The following is an 18389-nucleotide window of genomic DNA, read 5'->3' on the forward strand; positions in this document are numbered from 1 at the left end:
ACTTTGTTTATTGAGCAAGCTGCCTGAGCTTTATTTCAGGGGCCCGCACATGACATTGTAACATTGTAACACTGTAAACGTGTCTTAGAAAACTACATAATGTATGATGTTTTTCTCTAGCAGTTGGACAGATGGGAGTTGGACCGTCTTTAGCCTTATTTATTTATTTTTATTATTTTATTTAACTTATAAAGCGCACTACCACCTAAAAGGCATCCTGGCGCTGTTGACGCCTAGTTGGATGTTTAGCTCTGGCTTGGCAGTGCAAATGTTATCTGACCTTGTAACCTACACCAATGTTATTCTACAGTTCTTTTCGTCCACATAAATACATGTTCATTCCAATACCATTTACTTGTAATATTTCACTTTACCATACAACGTACCTTTAAATCCAGACATCTTGGCATTGCCAATGGTTGTTTACTGAAGTTAGTGACTACATAAGGAACTACACTATTGACGTTGCTGATGTTTATTTTGTATTATGAATTTTGTCTGTGAATTGCGTTTATTCTTACTGGTGCTCTATATCAACCTATTGCAGCGGACTCTTAATAAAAGATAAAATCAAAGTTTTGACATAATGTGTTATACGCTGCAGCTTCCCTGAGGGGAAACATTGACCCATGGTGGCTACCCAACCTGTTCTTTCAGAAGCTCTTAATGCAATTTTATTTTGGAATCCCAGGTAGGCTACTTGGAGACGGATTTTGCAGGAAGCTTGATTAGTCCACCTGCTCAGATCCACCCTCGGAAGATTCCTGGGACAGAAGCATTGTTTGTGCTGCACTGCACTACTTGCCCTCAGACATAACTAAGATCATTGCGTATTCGTAATCTGATTATGCACAAGGACCAAATGGTATACCCAAAGCTCTCTTCAAACAGAACACATCTGCATGGGCAAATTTTCTGGCTGTGATGTTTAACACTGTGCTAGCTGAGGGGGTTGTTCCAGGCAGCTGGAGGGGTCCAATTATTTATCCAATTTTTACAGGTGGATCGGCCTTGTTGCTTAACAGTTGTCGTCTAATTGCACTGCTGGATGTAGATCACAAATACTTCTCTTCATTACTACTACAAGATCTATCAGCATGTGCACTTGAAACAAGTAGATGGCCCCTAAACCAGACTGAGTTTTCAAAGAGCCATTGGACGCTTTCAAACTTAATGGCGGTAAGCATCATCATGAAAAGAACAAATGACACCTGTATACCTCTGTTTCTGTGTTTATTTAATTCTAAAGCAGCGTTTGATCTTGTCCCAATGAACAAATTGTGGGAAAACCTTCAGCGCCGGGGAATCCCGTCCTACCTTTTGGGGATATCTGGCTGCTTTACACAAACACATGGGTCAAGATCAAGGTGGGAGACAGTACCCGTCTATCGAAAGAGGTGAAGACATTGATTGCCTTAAACAAGTATGCGTTCTTGCATCTATTTTATTCAGTTTGTATATCTCGGACCTGTCTTACATGAGCTGATCTCCCACGCCCCAGCCTTGGCTGCCTCCCGCTATCAAATATCCTATATGCAGACGACCTGTTGCTTCTTAGTAACACCAGAGTGTGATTTTAAAGGCTGATACACTCCATAGCTGTATATACAGCTGACAATCAGTTAGAAATCAACCTAAAGAAAACCAAGCGTATCTCGCAAAAAAATAATCTAATTTCCAAGAAGAGCAGATGGCTCTTTAACGGAACATCAATAGATGAGACATCCAGCTATGTTTACCCTGGGGTTAAGACCGACTCAACAGCCTTGTTCATACCATAGAAAGAAGCCATTAAAGGGAAAGTGCTGGCCTTAAACCCTGCCATTTCAAACCTATCGAAATCCCTCTGGGTCCATAATCTGGAACCCCTGTCCACAGTAATCCAGGCAAAATTATTACCAACCCTCTTGTATTGAGGAGAAATAATGTGTGGATCATACACCAGCCTGTTCGAGTCTTCCAAGGTCGGCATCGCCAGCGCAAGTCAGGCATGAGTTTTCGCTGGAAAGCAAACACTCGCCAGACCCGGGGCATTCATAAAATGCTGCCACAAATTGAAGAATGCAGCCAGAGCTACTTGTGTATTACGTCTGGTCTGAAATCAGTCTTCCAAGAGACATGAGCAACTTAAAAAGATATCTGGAGGAACGCATTGAGAAACTTGGCTTGGGTGTGCCCTGGCACTTACACACTAGCAAACAAGTGTTCAAAAGAATAGTGAACCATTCCATTAGACTACAGTGCCAGGAGGAATATAAAGGAGTAGTAGCTAAACGAGAGCATGGGTGGATGGTGCTAAATACATATTACAATCTAAAGGACTTAGCCCTCTTTGAGGCTGCCTACGCTCACAAAGTCAGAAAGAAGTTACTGTCCATGAGACTGGACGTGTTATCTACCATAAACTTTAAACCCAAATGGCAAGATGACGGGCAATGGGGGGATATGATGTGCTGTTATGTCACCAGAAAAAGGAAATGCTGCTGCACATTCTCTGCACCTGCCCCTGCTTGAATCCGCAGCGGGTAGCTCTACTGTGTAATGAATCAGGGGCGGCCTTAGGCATGTGCAAGCTGTGCACCTGCACAGGGCCACCAAACCCCAGGGGCCACCACGCCAATATATATCCTTAATATATTAATCCTCTCAGGATGGATACATATTTGCGTGGCGGTCCCTGGCAGGGATCTGGCGGCCTCCGGCTCTGTTCCACTTCCAAACACCCTGAGCCCCCTCTTCAGTGGCCTCCGTGCTCCGCCACACCCAGACCCCCCTCTACCAGGGCCCCCTACCTACGCTCCCTGCCCAGGGCCGCCATGAGCCTAGAGCCGCCCCTGAATGAATTCAAGAGCTTAGGAATCGGGACCTGCAGATCAGCAGCAATGGAGTCACTAAACACCAGGAATATAATGCTCAATATTTGGCTGGTACAGTTTATGGATGTATTCAAGACTATTGTTCCTTTACTCATTGCTGCCACGTCTCTTTGGGATCCTGCCTGCAACAGCCTCATTCCGGCTGTTGGTCTTCTATTCGTTTAATATTATAACCAATTTACGAGACAATATTTCGGGACGTTTCCTCCGTCTTGTTATGACCTTAGGTACGACGCCTCATGTAAATCGTAGAGGCTAATACTGTTTAGACTTATCTTAGCCGGGTGGAGCTGCTTGTCCTACCTGTAGATCATTCTGTATAGTCTTGGTGTGCGTGTTCTAATACATGGAATGCTCACTCCTGGATGCCATCCAATTAAAAACTGCAAGATTTGGATGTGAACCTCAGTGTAATACATTACAGCGGTGATCGACATCCGAATGTTGGGATCCTCCTACTAGCCATCACCCTTTTGTGCTCTTGATATAGACGGTTCATATTTCTGAAACAATATAATACTTGACGGGGAACTATTTATAAGCAACGAAGCCTGCTACTCACTAGCCTTTGGATGTGTTTGACCCACCCAATATTTAGTGCCCTGAAGAAGTCCTGTACTAGACGAAACACGTCTGCTGTACTGTGTGAAAAGTCATAAAATTTGACTCTGTTTTTAATCTACTGGAAATGGAATAATAAGAGAAAATGTGAAGAACACCTTTATTGGATATGGGCTGTATAATTGTTATTTTTGCTTTAAAATTGATGTGTGGTGCACCTGTGCTTGTGTTTTGAACTCTTAGGGTCCCAAGGGAACTAGCACTGTGATGGTGGGTGCGATTCAGTGTGCACACCGTCCCCAGCAAGTATAGAGGGGCCAACACTGGTAGAGGGATAGCAAGTTAGGTGCTGTTAGAAGGTTCTACTATCAGGTTCGCTTGTTTATACAGTTTATGGATATATTCAAGACTCTTGTAAATCCAACACAGAGACTTAGGGTTTAAAGTGCCAGTACAAGGTGATGAGGGGAGGCAAGAGCAAAATGTTTCGCCCTGCCCCCCATTTCATTTAGACACAAGTTCTGTTCACTGCAGGCTTAATAGCACACTTCTTCCCATGTGTAGACATGCCCTATGTCTTGGTCAGTGGCAAGTTGCTAGTGGTATCTCAATCCTGCCTTTCTGACGTTACGTCTAGAAGTAGGTGTTAAGAGTAAAGAGGTTTTAATTCCCTACCCTGATTAGAAGAAGCTTTGGCCACTGCAGGCTCAACAGTACATTTTTTTAGCTTAGCTATGCCGCACACTTAGGCCTATGGTGGGTTGCTAGAGGTGTGGCAATCAATTCCCTCTTCCTGCTGCATACTAAGGCCTCGTGGGCTTCTAGGGGCGTCATAATCCCATACCCCGCCTTGTTGCGGTTGTTGTGCAGATGCACATGAACATTATGTATAGTGCTCTCCTTGCTTCGAATAGGCCATGAACGGGATTTTAAGGTTAGTGAGCCAAGACCGACAATGCCCCACAGCCTGATGATGAGCTTAGGGACTACACTGTGGGAGGACCTTGGCCAAGTGCCACACAGTTTGTGGGTATTCCCTATGGAAGCCTCCGCTAGCCTCTTTTAGGGAGAATGTGGTTTTTATCATAACATGTATTGTTGGCTTTAATTACCGGATTATTTAAAAACTGGAAATGTAATGTTGTTTTTCATCGCGTTTTTAATCTTGTAAATATGTTAGATGCACACATTGTACATGTTTGTGTTTAATTACCTAATTCACTATATTAGCTACCATTTTGGAATCATGAACACTGTGTCTTCCAAAAAAGCTGATTAATTACAACACCGAAGTCCTAAACGTCGACTTCCTCGGACAACTTCATTAGCAGTCAGTGTGTCATTCATTCCCACGTCACTCAGCAATGAGGTACCTAAAATAGTGTCTTTTTTATGCGACGCCAGAGTTTATATTCAGTCCATGGAGCTGTCTTTTGCGTTCCTAAGTGTAAAGAGGGGCATGCGCCAGGCCACCGAGAGAGTCTCTGCCTTTTCAGGGTCATAAAGCACTAAATAGATGCAATTCCAGTCATTGATTGCGATTACATGAAGATATGTCAACTCTGTCCACCAGCTGTCAGAGTTTGGCCACACTTGCAGTTCAGAAAGAACAGTCTGCTTATTTATAAAAACATCAGTGTCAAATGTAAATTTACAATCGTTATCGTTTTAATATGAATAAAATTAAACATGTTCAACACAAAGTAATCGCATCTTGCGAAATGTAGGCTAATTGGCCCTAGTGCTCTTCGCTCCTCGTCAGAGGGTATGGCTCACTGACTTACAACCGCGATACGATGCAATTAAAGGTCTGGTTAAACCAGACCCAAAGCCGGCCTCGTGTTTGTGCGCGCGCTAAGCCGCCTGCCTCCTATTGCTCCGTTTAAGGGGTGTGAGAGGGTTTGGCACTGTTCCAGAGCAGCAGGACCTTTACTTCCCGGAAGATGGGGGCGGCGCGGTTGTCATTGACTAGCTCGCAGTACAGCTGTAAAAGATGAGTTTAACATGTTAACTACGTTTCAGGTGTTTTGGCGGGAGCCCCAAGGTTCTGTAACGTCGCACAAATAATTTTACTATTTGCAAATGAGCTACTGAAGTAGGCTGACCGGCCATTCTTGAAACAGCAGGACTCAAATTGATTTAGCCATATACCATGCCCAAATTAATTTGGATATTTATGTTAACTACCCGTGTCACTTTTACCAATAAGAGTCCGGAAGTTATCCCGCATTTTTATTTGTTAAAAGCATATCATTTACATTTGAGCCAGAATCCTGCTTCAAAGTGTTTTTAATTTGTTTGTTTTATTTGCAAAAGCTTCCTTTGTCATTGCTAGTGAAGATCGCCTTAAGTATTCGCGTGTTCTTTGTGCCCCTTCAGTAGAGTTTATATTTTAATGTTAGCATTTTACTGTGTTGTATGTTGAATTGTTTAAAACAGATTATTTGTCTTTCACAATAAACAGTTTGAGTTATTCGCCCGTTTATATTTTGTGCTTGCCCTTGCAATCCTTTACATTACTTTTACATCCTTTGGTCGACTGAGGCTTCGGTGAACGGCTGGTGTTCTTTCACAAGCTATAAAATAACCCAATGCCCGATACTGTTACAACCAATCACTTGATTAATACTTTTTCCCACCTTTTAGGCTATCATTCACTTGGAGAGGACATGTTGGTTCTCTGTTCTCCTGCTCTATATATTTTGGGAATTTTGTAAATGTCTTCTATGCAAGTGCACCCTGCACACACAACAAAACCAATACTTTTGAAAATTGTGCCTTGCTAGGACCACGCTACAAAAATATTCCATTAAATACAAAATAAAAAAACAGGTGTTGCGTTTCAAGCCAACATAATTTTTTTAAGCTGCTATTTAAAGACTAAGATTGTGAAGATGGTCTGTTGGTATTGTGTTAATAATTAGCATTTATATTGCACCCAAAGAGCTACTAGTATGGCATCACTGTACTTTTCCGTAGTTTATGACTGACTTTTCTGAGGGATCTCCCGCAGACTGGTGGAGATGATCCACAGTCCCTACCTTCAGATGTATTGTGTAGGAACGGATTCAGCGCACTAATATAAGGCAGTCATTTTTTCGTGTACCACAAGCAGGGTTTCTTAAAGGACTGGGAGAATTTGATAGGTATATAACGCAGTAAAGGTCCATCAGCAGTGAATACATTGGTTCACGTAAAATACTCTGCCAGTTGTCTGATCAACAGATGTTCTTATCTCCTTCCAAAAGATTTGTTTGGGAATCCTGCAAGGAGACTTCGAGGCAAATTCGACACCAAGGTATAATCGGGAACACTGAAATTGTGCAGCAGGAAGGACCAAATTATGCAGCAGAGTTGACTAAGTTGTGTTGCAAGAAAAGGAAAATTATGCAGCACATGTTATTATTTTTGGGTCTAGCCTGGTTGCAAAAAATGCCACTGACAAACCATAACAAAAACTTACAGTGGGTTTAGAGCCATTGTTTACCATTGGTTGGTTTTATTGTTGCTGTAATTTGCTTGCTTCTTATTCAATTGATTGCATTTCTCTTCTTGTGCTTGTCCTTTCTCTGCCACCCGACAGAACCAACTGTAGATTATATTACACCCAACAGAACCAACTGTAGATTATATTAAACACCTACAGAACCAACTGTAGAGTATATTAAATTCCCGACAGAACCTTCCCCATGCGCACTTGTGTTGCTCCCTCATTCCCCTCCCAGACTCGCCCATTGGTTTCACTACCCCTGCCTGGCTTTTTTTTTCACAGTTTTTTTCTGTCCAGACTCCAGCGCCTTGTTTGCTCCTTCGTCCACTGCCCACTCTCTGTTGCTTTCCTCCTACCCATAGCCCTCACTCGCTCCTCTATTGCTCCCCCCTCCTCCTGTTCATTTAAAATAATGTATTTATTTGGAAGGTTTCTGGATAGTCGAACACCTGCCATTTGCTGCTGCTCGATCCGGACATCAAAATGCCCTTTCATAAAAGTAAAGTTACTTTTCTTACCAATGCAAGTGGCCCCCAGCCATCTTGGATTGGTAAAAAAAAAAAAAAAAAGAAGAAATGGTGGCCTCATCATTCTATGCGCCAGCATGCATGCATGTGCCTACAAAATGACATAGTCACATCCTCTATTATAATTTTTTGGGGGGGTTGGATTCTGCACAGCTTTATCAAAAAGCATTGGCAAAGCCAATAAATCAAAAAGGCGAGACCTTTTGGGTTTGCCAATGCTTGTCAAACATGGTAACACAACCTGGGACAACTTTTCTCCTCTTTGTTATCGGTTTACTAGCCAAGTCAACAACTGAAAAGTGACTATTTAACCTTTGCAGAGGGCTTTCCTCTGGCCGGCTACATGCATGGCCGTATTTTAGTAACATTAGTATATGAGAACCATTATTATGCAGAAAATGCTGTGACTGCCGAATTGCATGATTCCAGTGGCCCTGGGTATCATCTTCATCCAAGTACGCATATGATATAATTGGCTCATGAACTTACAGGCAGTTATCAAGGCCACTGCATTTATGCAATATTAGAGGTATAAATTCGATAAGGTCAATTAAATTACACGGCATAGAACGACAAACTAGGCAGTACATGCTGTCTGCTGCTTAGACATTTTAGTATTTTCACACACAAAAAGTGACTCTAAATTTATGAAACATCTAAAGGTCCTTAATAAACAAAACCATATCCATTGAACATATCCAGTTCAAAATGATATTTACTATCTATTGCTAATAATTTCTTGCATGGCAGAAACGTTACCCCACTTCATTAAAACCTTTCTTTCTGCCTTACACAACATAAAACGTTCCAATTATCTAAAAGCAAGCTTGCAATTGTCTAATAATTCTGCCAATAAAGGTGTTCGTATAAATTTGATCAATGCATTTCACTTTGTAATAAAACTTCTCATTTGTTTCAGTCCTACCCTTTGTTTACACAATATACTGGAAAAAGAGCGTTTCAATAAAAAAAATAGCTCAGCAGAAACGTATAGTACATTTTCAAAAAGTGAGGAAAGAAAGGGGGACTTGGTCCTTCGCTAGGAATTCTCTCAAAATGTTTACGTCCTTTACCGATGTTAATGAACAACTCCAAGTTATTTTTATTTGAAGCACCATCTTATATAGACTTCTTCTTAAACCTGCTCTATATGTGATGAGGGTTATTTGCTATGTTCTTTTTGAGTTGTCTGGATCAGTTACAGCTTCTAACTCCTTCATGTTGTTGGTCAAATCAAGGGTGTTCTGTAATAGGTATGCTACTTCGACCTGTGTCCTCTGCTCCATTTTACCCCATGTACCCTATTTTGGTCACCATAATTCCTATTTCCAAGAATACATGGGTTTCCTGAGATTCTTAGTTCTGTTGTGAGTTTTTTTATTTTTTTTATTTTATTATTATGCCGCCTGATGATTTTCTTGATGTGCTGAAATTTGTGGGACATTCAGAATAATTGTGTTGACATTTTTTTGGTCCAGTCTTTAATTTGTCTTCTTCAGCATGAGAACATTATTTTTTGTGGCATTCAAATTGAAAAATAAGTACTAGTTATCATATCACGAAGACTTTTCATATAGGCATGCTGTTCTGGACAAGTGCGGTACAAAAGGGGGTGGTGATGGACGGAGCATCTGAATCAATCAAACACTTCACACCCAGTCAAAAGATCTGGGTTTGATCCATCACCGTTCTTTAGCCCACTCTGCCACCCAGTTCAGACATGGCTATATGCAAATCAGTCTGACCCTGTGCCTCATGGGAACAGTCCAGCCCAAACTGCCAAGCCATGTCTTCCCTGGACCGGAAACAAGCTTCTGAGGAACGGTTTCTGGCATTCCAGCCGTCTTCAGCCCGGCTTGCTTGAATCCTGTGGCAAAGTGAGCAAGGGACTCGCGTCTGAGCATACCCTGCCACACTTATGGCGGCCAAAAGCTGTACAAAAGGGGGTGGTGATGGATGGAGCATCTGAATCAATCAAAACTCACACCCAGTCAAAAGATCTGGGTTTGATCCATCACCGTTCTTTAGCCCACTCTGCCACCCCAGTTCAGACAGGGCTATATGCAAATCAGTCTGACCCTGTGCCTCATGGGAACAGTCCAGCCCGAACTGCCAAGCCATGTCTTCCCTGGACCGTAAACAAGCTTCCGAGGACCGGTTTCTGGCATTCCAGCCGTCTTCAGCCCGGCTTGCTTGAATCCAGTGGCAAAGTGAGCAAGGGACTCCCATCTGAGCATCGGAAGCTTGTTTCCGGTCCAGGGAAGACATGGCTTGGCAGTTCGAGCTGGACTGTTCCCATGAGGCACAGGGTCAGACTGATTTGCATATAGCCATGTCTGAACTGGGGTGGCAGAGTGGGCTAAAGAACGGTGATGGATTAAACCCAGATCTGACTGGATGTGAGTGTTTGATTGATTCAGATGCTCCGTCCATCACCACCCCGTTTTCTACCGTTCTGGACAAATGGGCTTACGTGGAGCTCAAAGAGCTTTTACATTGCAGAAGCAAAGAGCATCTAAACTATGTCTCAAGAAAAGTTTCGTTTTTCAAAGAGACGTCTGAATATGATCCCTGCCATGGTGATTTTAACTGTTAATCCAGAACGCTTTTAATTAATGAAGCACAAAACAAGTGTTCAGGACATCAAATATACGCCTCCGGGCATGCTTCATTGTCCATAAGGTAATTTTAGACCCCTCAAAGCAATTGTGGGCTGTTTACAGCCAGTCACATGGTTGCTGTATGTTTGAGGAAAACTTGCTCTGCTGCTGATTGCACTATAAGCATTTTATTTAATTTACTGCTTTTCTCTTTTTATTCTGTCTGTATGAGGCAAGCATAAAAGTACTGTATTGGCCTTTATTCTACTTGATCTGTCTGATGGAAAATTCTTGAAATGCTGCTGAGTAGTTTGCTGCAACAAAGATAGCTGTTGTTTGAAAATGGGATCATATCACACCAAGAAAATAGCTATTTTTTTTCTCCATTTTGAAATGTTTTTTTCACGCTGTCTTTGTTCACTCTCTTCATCCCAGCATGGTCTCCGTCAGCAGAATGAGTTCACATCCCTGGAGGAGAAGCCGCAGTTTCCTGGAGCCTCGGCTGAGTTTGTGGATAAACTGGACTTCATTCAGCCCAACGTGATTTCTGGGATTCCCATCTACAGAGTTATGGACCGCCAGGGGATGATCATCAACCCAGATGAAGACCCTCAGGTAGAGTACCCCATCATTGATGGAAAAGGGAGCACAATACACAGCTGTTTGGGTGATGCAAGTGTGGGGTTCAGAGGAACAAACAACTTTGTTGTCTTGATTTTCAATGTATGCCTTTGCAATAAGGGTCATCATTGACCTGGGAATGCCAAGTGGAGATACTATATGTGAAACACATGTTGCAAGGTAAGGTATCTCTGATGTGGTGAAAATCCTGGCATAGTTAATGCTGCTGAACAGCTTACAATCTCCTCTGCAGTACCGGTCAGGTTACCTAAACAAATCATCTTCCAATGTATTATGCTCAAAGTAATTTTTAACCTAAAACCCATATTTGAAACAGAAGAATGTTCTGATGCTTGTTTTGAGACCTAAATTAATTCAAGCATGCAGCTGATTTTGAACAAATGCTTTCCACTTACTTGGCATCTTCTCGTGCAAGTGTCAGATCATGAGTACCTGTCACCCCAGCAGTGTTGATCGATGGCACATGTCATTTTATTAGGACGCAAATTGTTGCAATTCCAAGCCCTACACACCCTGTGTGAGGCCAACTTGTAACAGTACCTTCAAATGTCCACTGGAAACTTTACTTTCAAATGAGCATCACTCAACTTTCTAATTCCCACCAACTCTGGTATATTGTTTATGAGCCAAAGAGCATTTGGTTGCAGCGTAACCAATGGGCATTTATTTACTTCATAATAGTGTGGCTCAGTAGGTGGAGTGTACGCTTTATATGGCATTGTAACTGCAGGGAAAGCAGCAACATGTTATTGTGACCGATGGACGGCATTGTATGTAGAGCAATTGGTAGATGTTTATTATGTAATACAGTAACTGATGAGCTGGCTTTCTGTGGCGCATTAATCGGGCAAGCATTAAATGGTATAGAAACTGACTGCTAAGCATTCAGTCACATACGAATTGTGATCCTGGTGTCATGTGGCTTCATAACCAATGGGAGAGCATTCTTTTGCACCATCACTAATGAACAAGAGTCATGTGACACAATAACTAATGTGCTGAAATTCTGTGCTATTGTAATCAGTAGATAGTATATTTTTTCAATGGCAATGACTGTGTAGATATTTTGTGGCGTATTATCTGATGGACATACATTGTAGGTCCTGTACGTGATGCAAAGGCATCTTACAGTAGGTAAAAGGAAATGTGTTACATGGCTAAATGAAATAGGCACCAACATTCCGTGGCTTACTAATGTGCTAACATTCACTGAGAACAGCTGACGACAGGCACTCAGTAGTGTAGTAAAAGATGGAGAGTATTTATTGCAAAGCAGCCGATGGGCAGATATCCTGCAGCCCCGAAACTAATGTTCTATCCAAAGCACTTATATTTAACAACAGGAGTATAACCCATAAACCACATTGAGATTTGGGTAGATACGTGAAACAAGGCAACAGTATCTCAACTGGTATCACTAGGAAGGACAGTTAAACATGTATGTGCGATACATTACACTAAAAGAACAAGGAAGACTTAGCAGTGTTTTTTAAATGTAAACATGGCATCATATAATTAAGATAAAAATTGAAAAAGTGCAGTTGTAGCTGCACTGTAGGCAAACAAAAATTGCATGAACAACCCGAATTGAACTCGGTGCTCAATTGTGTATGTGACACAAAAAGTGGCGATGCAAGTGACCATGTGCAATCAGCGAAAAGACGCAAGGTGCGGAAGTGAGCAAGTATATACAATGAGTATATGAGGTTCAAGACAGTGATTTACAATGTTTTAGATGAAAAATTGACAACCATTTCAGTTGAACCACAAAGAAAAATGCGCCATCAGTTGCGCTGAGTAGTCGACGACGTTTCGATCCTTTTAATCGGGATCATCTTCAGGACTGGGTTGAGAGATTTGGCGGTGCTGAAAGGACACGGTCCCGTGTCCAAGTATAGCGGGGGGGAGCCGGAGGCGAAAGTACGTATTCTCTGGCCCTGTATTTTCATGAGCCTTGCACACTATATATGCCTTTTGCCCTGGATTTGAGTCGTGAGTGTTCATACTTGGTATGGCATACGTTTTCAGGTAAATTTGATGTTTGTGGCAACAAAATTCCGTGCTCACAAGTTTTGTGTGGAGTACAGAATACAAGCTTTTTCTGCTGCAAACACATTGTGCACTGTGGCAGAGCTTGATCTACTGGATTATTTCCTGAGGTTCTTTTCAAAACTCTCTCAAGCCTTTGATTTTAGGTCGAGCTTAGGCCGCTCTTGCACTCTCTCTTTGAGACATGTTGAATATACTTTGTCGGCTTACAGCCTTCCCACTATTTTTCATTTGTTTCTTTGAGTGTCCTTTAAAAAGCCTTGCTTCCAAGTGGCTAATCTTTCCTATTTGCCCCTCCTTTCCATGGGCTGTCTCCCCCACAAGGAGCAACTCACTATTACTTTGTAGCCGTATACTTGTCCCATTAAGAAAATGTTTTGGGAGATTATGCTTTTCTTTGATTACCAGCGCTTTTCACATGTCCTTGTGTTTTCATTTGCTTCTTTATCTTTGCATCATCCTTGTGAGTGCACATCTTGCCAGCCTGCTGTATTTTATTGGTATTTGAACCGCTTTTCAGCAGTTCTCAGCTGAGCATGGTTCATGGGGTTTAGGGCAGTTCAATCAGAAGTATTGCTTTGTTTTAAGCTTCACCGCTGCTACTGTTTTGGCACATCTATCCCAGCTTGACATGTGTTCTAATCACCCTCCCGTTCCATGAGATATATCAGTACTTTTGCTTCCAGCTCGTTTGCCTTTGTAATTTTGCAGGTTAGTGCTGAAAAGGCAGACAGTCTCTGCAAATGAGTTTACATCTCCGAGTTATGGAAGAGAGCTGCCGCTATCGTAATTAAGGAACCAGGTGGGAATCCTGACTTTAGCTCAAAATTCTGTGACGCAAGATACTGCACTTGGCACACCGCAATAAACAGTTGAGCAGATGTTTAAAATGTTATGTTTAACGCACGCGTGAAAACAGTGTAGTTGTGTTATGAAGCACTGAAATGCCCCGATACAGAGTGCGCACTATATGGAGCCTTAGATTACCTCTATAAGCATCCCATGTGCCTTTCTTTCTTAAAGTTACTTAGGACCGAGCTCTAGTTACAGTATTGAGTTGAACAAAAAAAGTATAAATTAGTGCAATACTCCTCCCTGCTAATGGTCCCAGGCATCCTATCTATTTGCTTATTGGCATGAAACATCGGCGCAACACTCACTGGATAGAGAATGTGGCATTACCACCAGAGCTGCCTACTTTAAAGCTGGTGAATCAGGTTTGAGTCTCAGCGTTGGCTCACCATCCTGTGATTCTGGGCAAACCACTTTATATTCCTGTTCCTAAAATAAAAACATGTTTAATGTAACTAGTGCTCAGGTACCGCACTACTTCTGGTCTGGTTTGCAATGAATGCCAATAACTTTATGCAAAAAGGGTCCGTGCATGTCTAGCACCTTGAAGGCCCTAAATGCCATCATGCCAAGCAAGGGTATGGGGAAGCCACTATATACACAAAAAACAAAAGCACAACAAGTGTGTCTAGTACTGCATATTTGAAAGTTAAACAGAATAAATATGACACTAATATTCAGTGTGTACCAATTTTCACTGCTAATGCAGGCTCACAGGGGCATGTGTAAAGAGGGCCTCGGATAGCTTTCCACAGTAGTATTAGTATGCATGCAGCATACATATAGGTATAGGTATATGTGCATGGAGCAACAGTGATAAAAAAAGCATAATTCTGGCACACTGCTCTGAATTAAACCTTGCAGCAGCCATACTGGCCCTCGTTAAAGGCATGCAATGTAACAGGCTTTCCTTATTTGTCATTTGCACGATTCAACCAGTAATACCCAATGAATTGTTTGATAAGTACTATGAGTCTGCAATACAGTCACAGAACTTACCTTATCCAATAAGTAGTGTGTTCGGAGGTTTACCATTGTTTATGCTCCAACAGCAAATAGCTGTGAAGATTTATTATACTGTTCAGATCGTGCAGTTGATGGTGCTATTGAATTGTCAGTTGATTGCTGGGTCCGGGGCATGTTGTGTTGCCATGGCATGTTTTTTTGCCATGGCATGTTGTTCTAGCTAGCAGAACTTGTGGGGGGGCGCTTCTCTTGGCGGACTAACATTTTCATTGCCAAGATTTCGTTTTTGTGTGACATTGCATGTCTATATCAATTGAACATGGTCTTTCTCCTGGTGTGACCGTGTTTAACTCGTGGTGCAAAACCATTTACTTTAAAATGTATATACACTTGCACCACGGGCACAATGTGATAAAGGTAAACACCATACTGCAGAAGTAAATGCATGACATGTCCCCACCCATTCCATGTTGTTAATTGCTCCATCAAACCCCCATTACAGCATCAATCCACCAAGCTGGTATGCACACATGCCAACATGACCCGATTCAGTAGGGAGACTCCCGATTTTTGAAGCAAAAATAGCTTTATTTTGGCTGTCTCCCACCTGATATTGCTTCGCCCTCAATAGAAGCAGATGGAGAATTACGTTCTCCCGACTTTTTGTTTATTTTAATTGTTTTAATCTCCCACTTTCCACTTCTAAAATGTTGGCGGGTATGCACATGCCACCTTTGACATGGCTCTAGAAGCCTCTAGTATGCATAAAACTTCTGAGCCCCACATACCAAGAAGCTTTAGTTGCTCTTCCATGCACACTGTTGGGATTGATTTATATAATTTTAAGAGGTGGCCGTTTTGTTTTTATTATAAACTCATGTTCAAATTTTATGCACAGGGAGATTAAGTAATGTGCCCAGAATCACAGGATGCTCAGCCAATGCCAAGACTCGAACTTACTTCCCAGTTCCAAAGTCCACAGCTCTGCCCATAATCGCATCTCCCCGCTTCATTCTCTGAGCCAAAAACCCTTGGGACAGTTTTGCAGCTAGCAACTTATGTTGCTTTATGTCACATTTGAAGCCAAAACAAATATCTGGTAAAGTCAATGATCCACTTTTGGTTGTAGATATGCTGCGAGTTGCAAACAGTCCCACTTAGAGTAATTGCAGGATCACTGGTAACGATCCAAAACATGGCACTGCTATGCTCACATCAAATACTGTAAAATAAGGATATTGTCTTTGGTTTAAAAACAGTTACACAGCTAAAAGAAATTGACAAAGCCAATAGCTCTTGCATAGGCGAGACCCATTAGCTTTGCCAATGCTTGTTAACATATCTATTTGAAGAATGGTTATGTGAAGTACAGTTGAGCTTTTTTCCCCAAACAAAAATAGTGTGTCCCCTTAGACTCCCAAATTCAAACCTCCTTGTAAAGAATAGACTTTTTCTGAGCTCTAGAACTCCTTCCACACCATACAATTTTGGCAACACTATGCGAGTTATGTCCATCTCAGTTTTGCATCTGTGCGGGCAGAAGGCACATATTCCATTGAGTGAAAAAAATCTTGTTTCCACCGCTGACTTGCTAAAGGCTGCCTATCTCACTTTGCAGGGTGAGGGCAGGAAGCAGCATGTGTACCTTTGTCTGAATGTGAGTGTTTACCTACATAAATGCATATCTTAACACTTTTTTTTGTTTTTTAAAATCCATTCTAATCTGACTTTCCACAGCTTCCAAAAGAAAAGGTGGTGAAGTTCTACAAGACTATGACGCTGCTGAACACCATGGACCGCATCCTGTATGAGTCCCAGAGACAGGTATATATCTCTTTTAAGAACTAGGTAGCCAACCTGAACTTTAATGGAATTAATCCTGGTGAAGCAGCTCTGATTTCGAAGTTGGCCTCCTGCTGCGTACTTATTTTTCAGTTTACAAATGTGTCAATTAACCAAAATGCCAAGGTGGTAGAAGTGACCCCACACACCATTTGATCCCAGTGACATCACAGGTTTGAACCTTTTCCTCTCCGCAACCTCTTATTTGCTGCCGAGGAGGCTAAAGGAAGGGCAGTGTATGGAGAGTAAAAAGAAAGAAAACAGACTCTTTAGCTCTATTTACTTTCTGGTTTTGCTGCTGCCTTTATGACCATTTAAAAAAGAGCAACAGGAGCTGTACCAGGGATAGTAGCTTCCTTGCCTAGTTGACAGCGATGGAAGTTGCAGCAATCACAGAGTAATCTAAGGTATGAACAGACTGTGTTTGTGACTTCTGTTACACACTTAGCACCCGTGGGATATGTATTATGGAAGGAGCCAAACGAGAATCTGTGGTCACTTCTGTAATACCATAGTGCCATGAGGATGCCATCGGTCCTTATGCGGATAATACGCAACTGATCGTCGTCTTATCTCAGGACACAGAGACAGCAGCCAATCCGTTCTCCTCTTGTTTAGGGGAGCTGGCCTCATGGATGTCCAACAATTGCCTTAAGTTGAACGGCAATAAGACTGAAGTATTGATCGTGGGGAAAGCCTCCTCAATCTGGTCTTCGGCTTGGTGGCCCCAAATCTTGAGGCCATCCACTACCTGCAAGAAGAAACCAAAAGTCTCGGGGTCTGGTTTGATCCAAAACTTTCTTTTGAGAATCAAATCAGGAAGGTAGCTGGAAAATGCTTCCGGACTCTGAAAGTCCTAAGAAAAATCCTAGGCCTACTCCCTCTCCTGGCCCGAAAAACTCTTGTACATGCTCTAGTCATATCTCAAACTACAGCAATATACTATACCTAGGCACTGCCAAAAAATGTCTTAAACTTCAACACATCCAGAATGCGCCGCTTAATGTGCTGGTTCCAGTGCAGGATCACGCTTGTGCTCACAATAGCACTTTTATTGTGATGGGATCCGCTGTCTGGTCTGCGCCCGACACACTCATTAAGGGTGCTCTGCATCACGGAGTGGTGGAGTGCTTTGTTGGTAATGTAGCCATGGAAACTTGATTTAGGAGCAGAAAAGATTGGGACAACCGGGATCTTAAAATTTTCATGACTTGTTGTTTTGATTTTTAGAAATACCTGGTACAGAAAGTTGCTTTTTCTGGGGTGGAAAAAGAAACGTGAGCCTGGGAGATTGGTATTTTTTCTTAATGTGTCTCTCCTTTTGGCACTGCAAAGTATTCGTTATGTGTGACAGTCCAAGGAGTTAGAGAAATGAAAGATCAACAATGAGGGTGAGGCATTTTTGGATAGGGCGGTAGAGAAAATGCTCATTTGGTACGGTCTGCTTTCCTGCCCAATAGACAACATTTTGGCATGAAGAAATGTGCGCCTGTTTATCTTGGCGTTCTCAAGTGCTTGAATCACTCCTTGAATGAATAGTTGCTTGTATGCACAATTAAAATCCCTCAGTCGTTCGTCAAATGAAAACACAAGTTACGATAACATAATTTGTACATCACACTCTCTGCCATTGGTACGTGCTTGCATTACTTTAAGCAGTTCTTTGATTTATTTATAGGTTTTGATTCCAGACTGGAGTCTAATTCATATTGTGATGATGTGGCGAGGGGATTGTGTTCCTGTATTTTTCTTGATTAAGCGAATGTGTGTTGTTCATTGAACTGTAGCTGCACATGAGCATATTACGCTGCTCATCAAGATCTGATTCTCTGCCTTCCTGGGTGCCCCCCTTAAGTCTCTTCTTGTGCACCCATCTGTTTATTCCCTTTATAGAGAGGAAGGATTCACATTTTACAGGCACGAACTCCAAAATCCCCTCTTACAGTTAAATGGTACAAGTGATAACAATTCCTAAGTGCACAGT

At 42.1% G+C, this 18389-nt stretch overlaps 1 protein-coding gene across 2 annotated transcripts in view; it reads left to right on the forward strand.

Annotated features, from left to right (window-relative positions):
* BCKDHA (branched chain keto acid dehydrogenase E1 subunit alpha) overlaps positions 1–18389 on the forward strand; it is a 159387-nt gene that overhangs the window by 2508 nt on the left and 138490 nt on the right. For both annotated transcript variants that reach the window (XM_086938630.1, XM_086938629.1), the window contains exons 3-4: positions 10490–10669; positions 16301–16387. In XM_086938630.1, the coding sequence (XP_086794756.1) occupies positions 10490–10669; positions 16301–16387 (267 nt within the window). The remainder of the gene's footprint in view (positions 1–10489; positions 10670–16300; positions 16388–18389) is intronic.

This window comes from Lissotriton vulgaris, chromosome 9 (genome assembly GCF_964263255.1).
Source record: "Lissotriton vulgaris chromosome 9, aLisVul1.2, whole genome shotgun sequence".
Taxonomy (NCBI): domain Eukaryota; kingdom Metazoa; phylum Chordata; class Amphibia; order Caudata; family Salamandridae; genus Lissotriton; species Lissotriton vulgaris.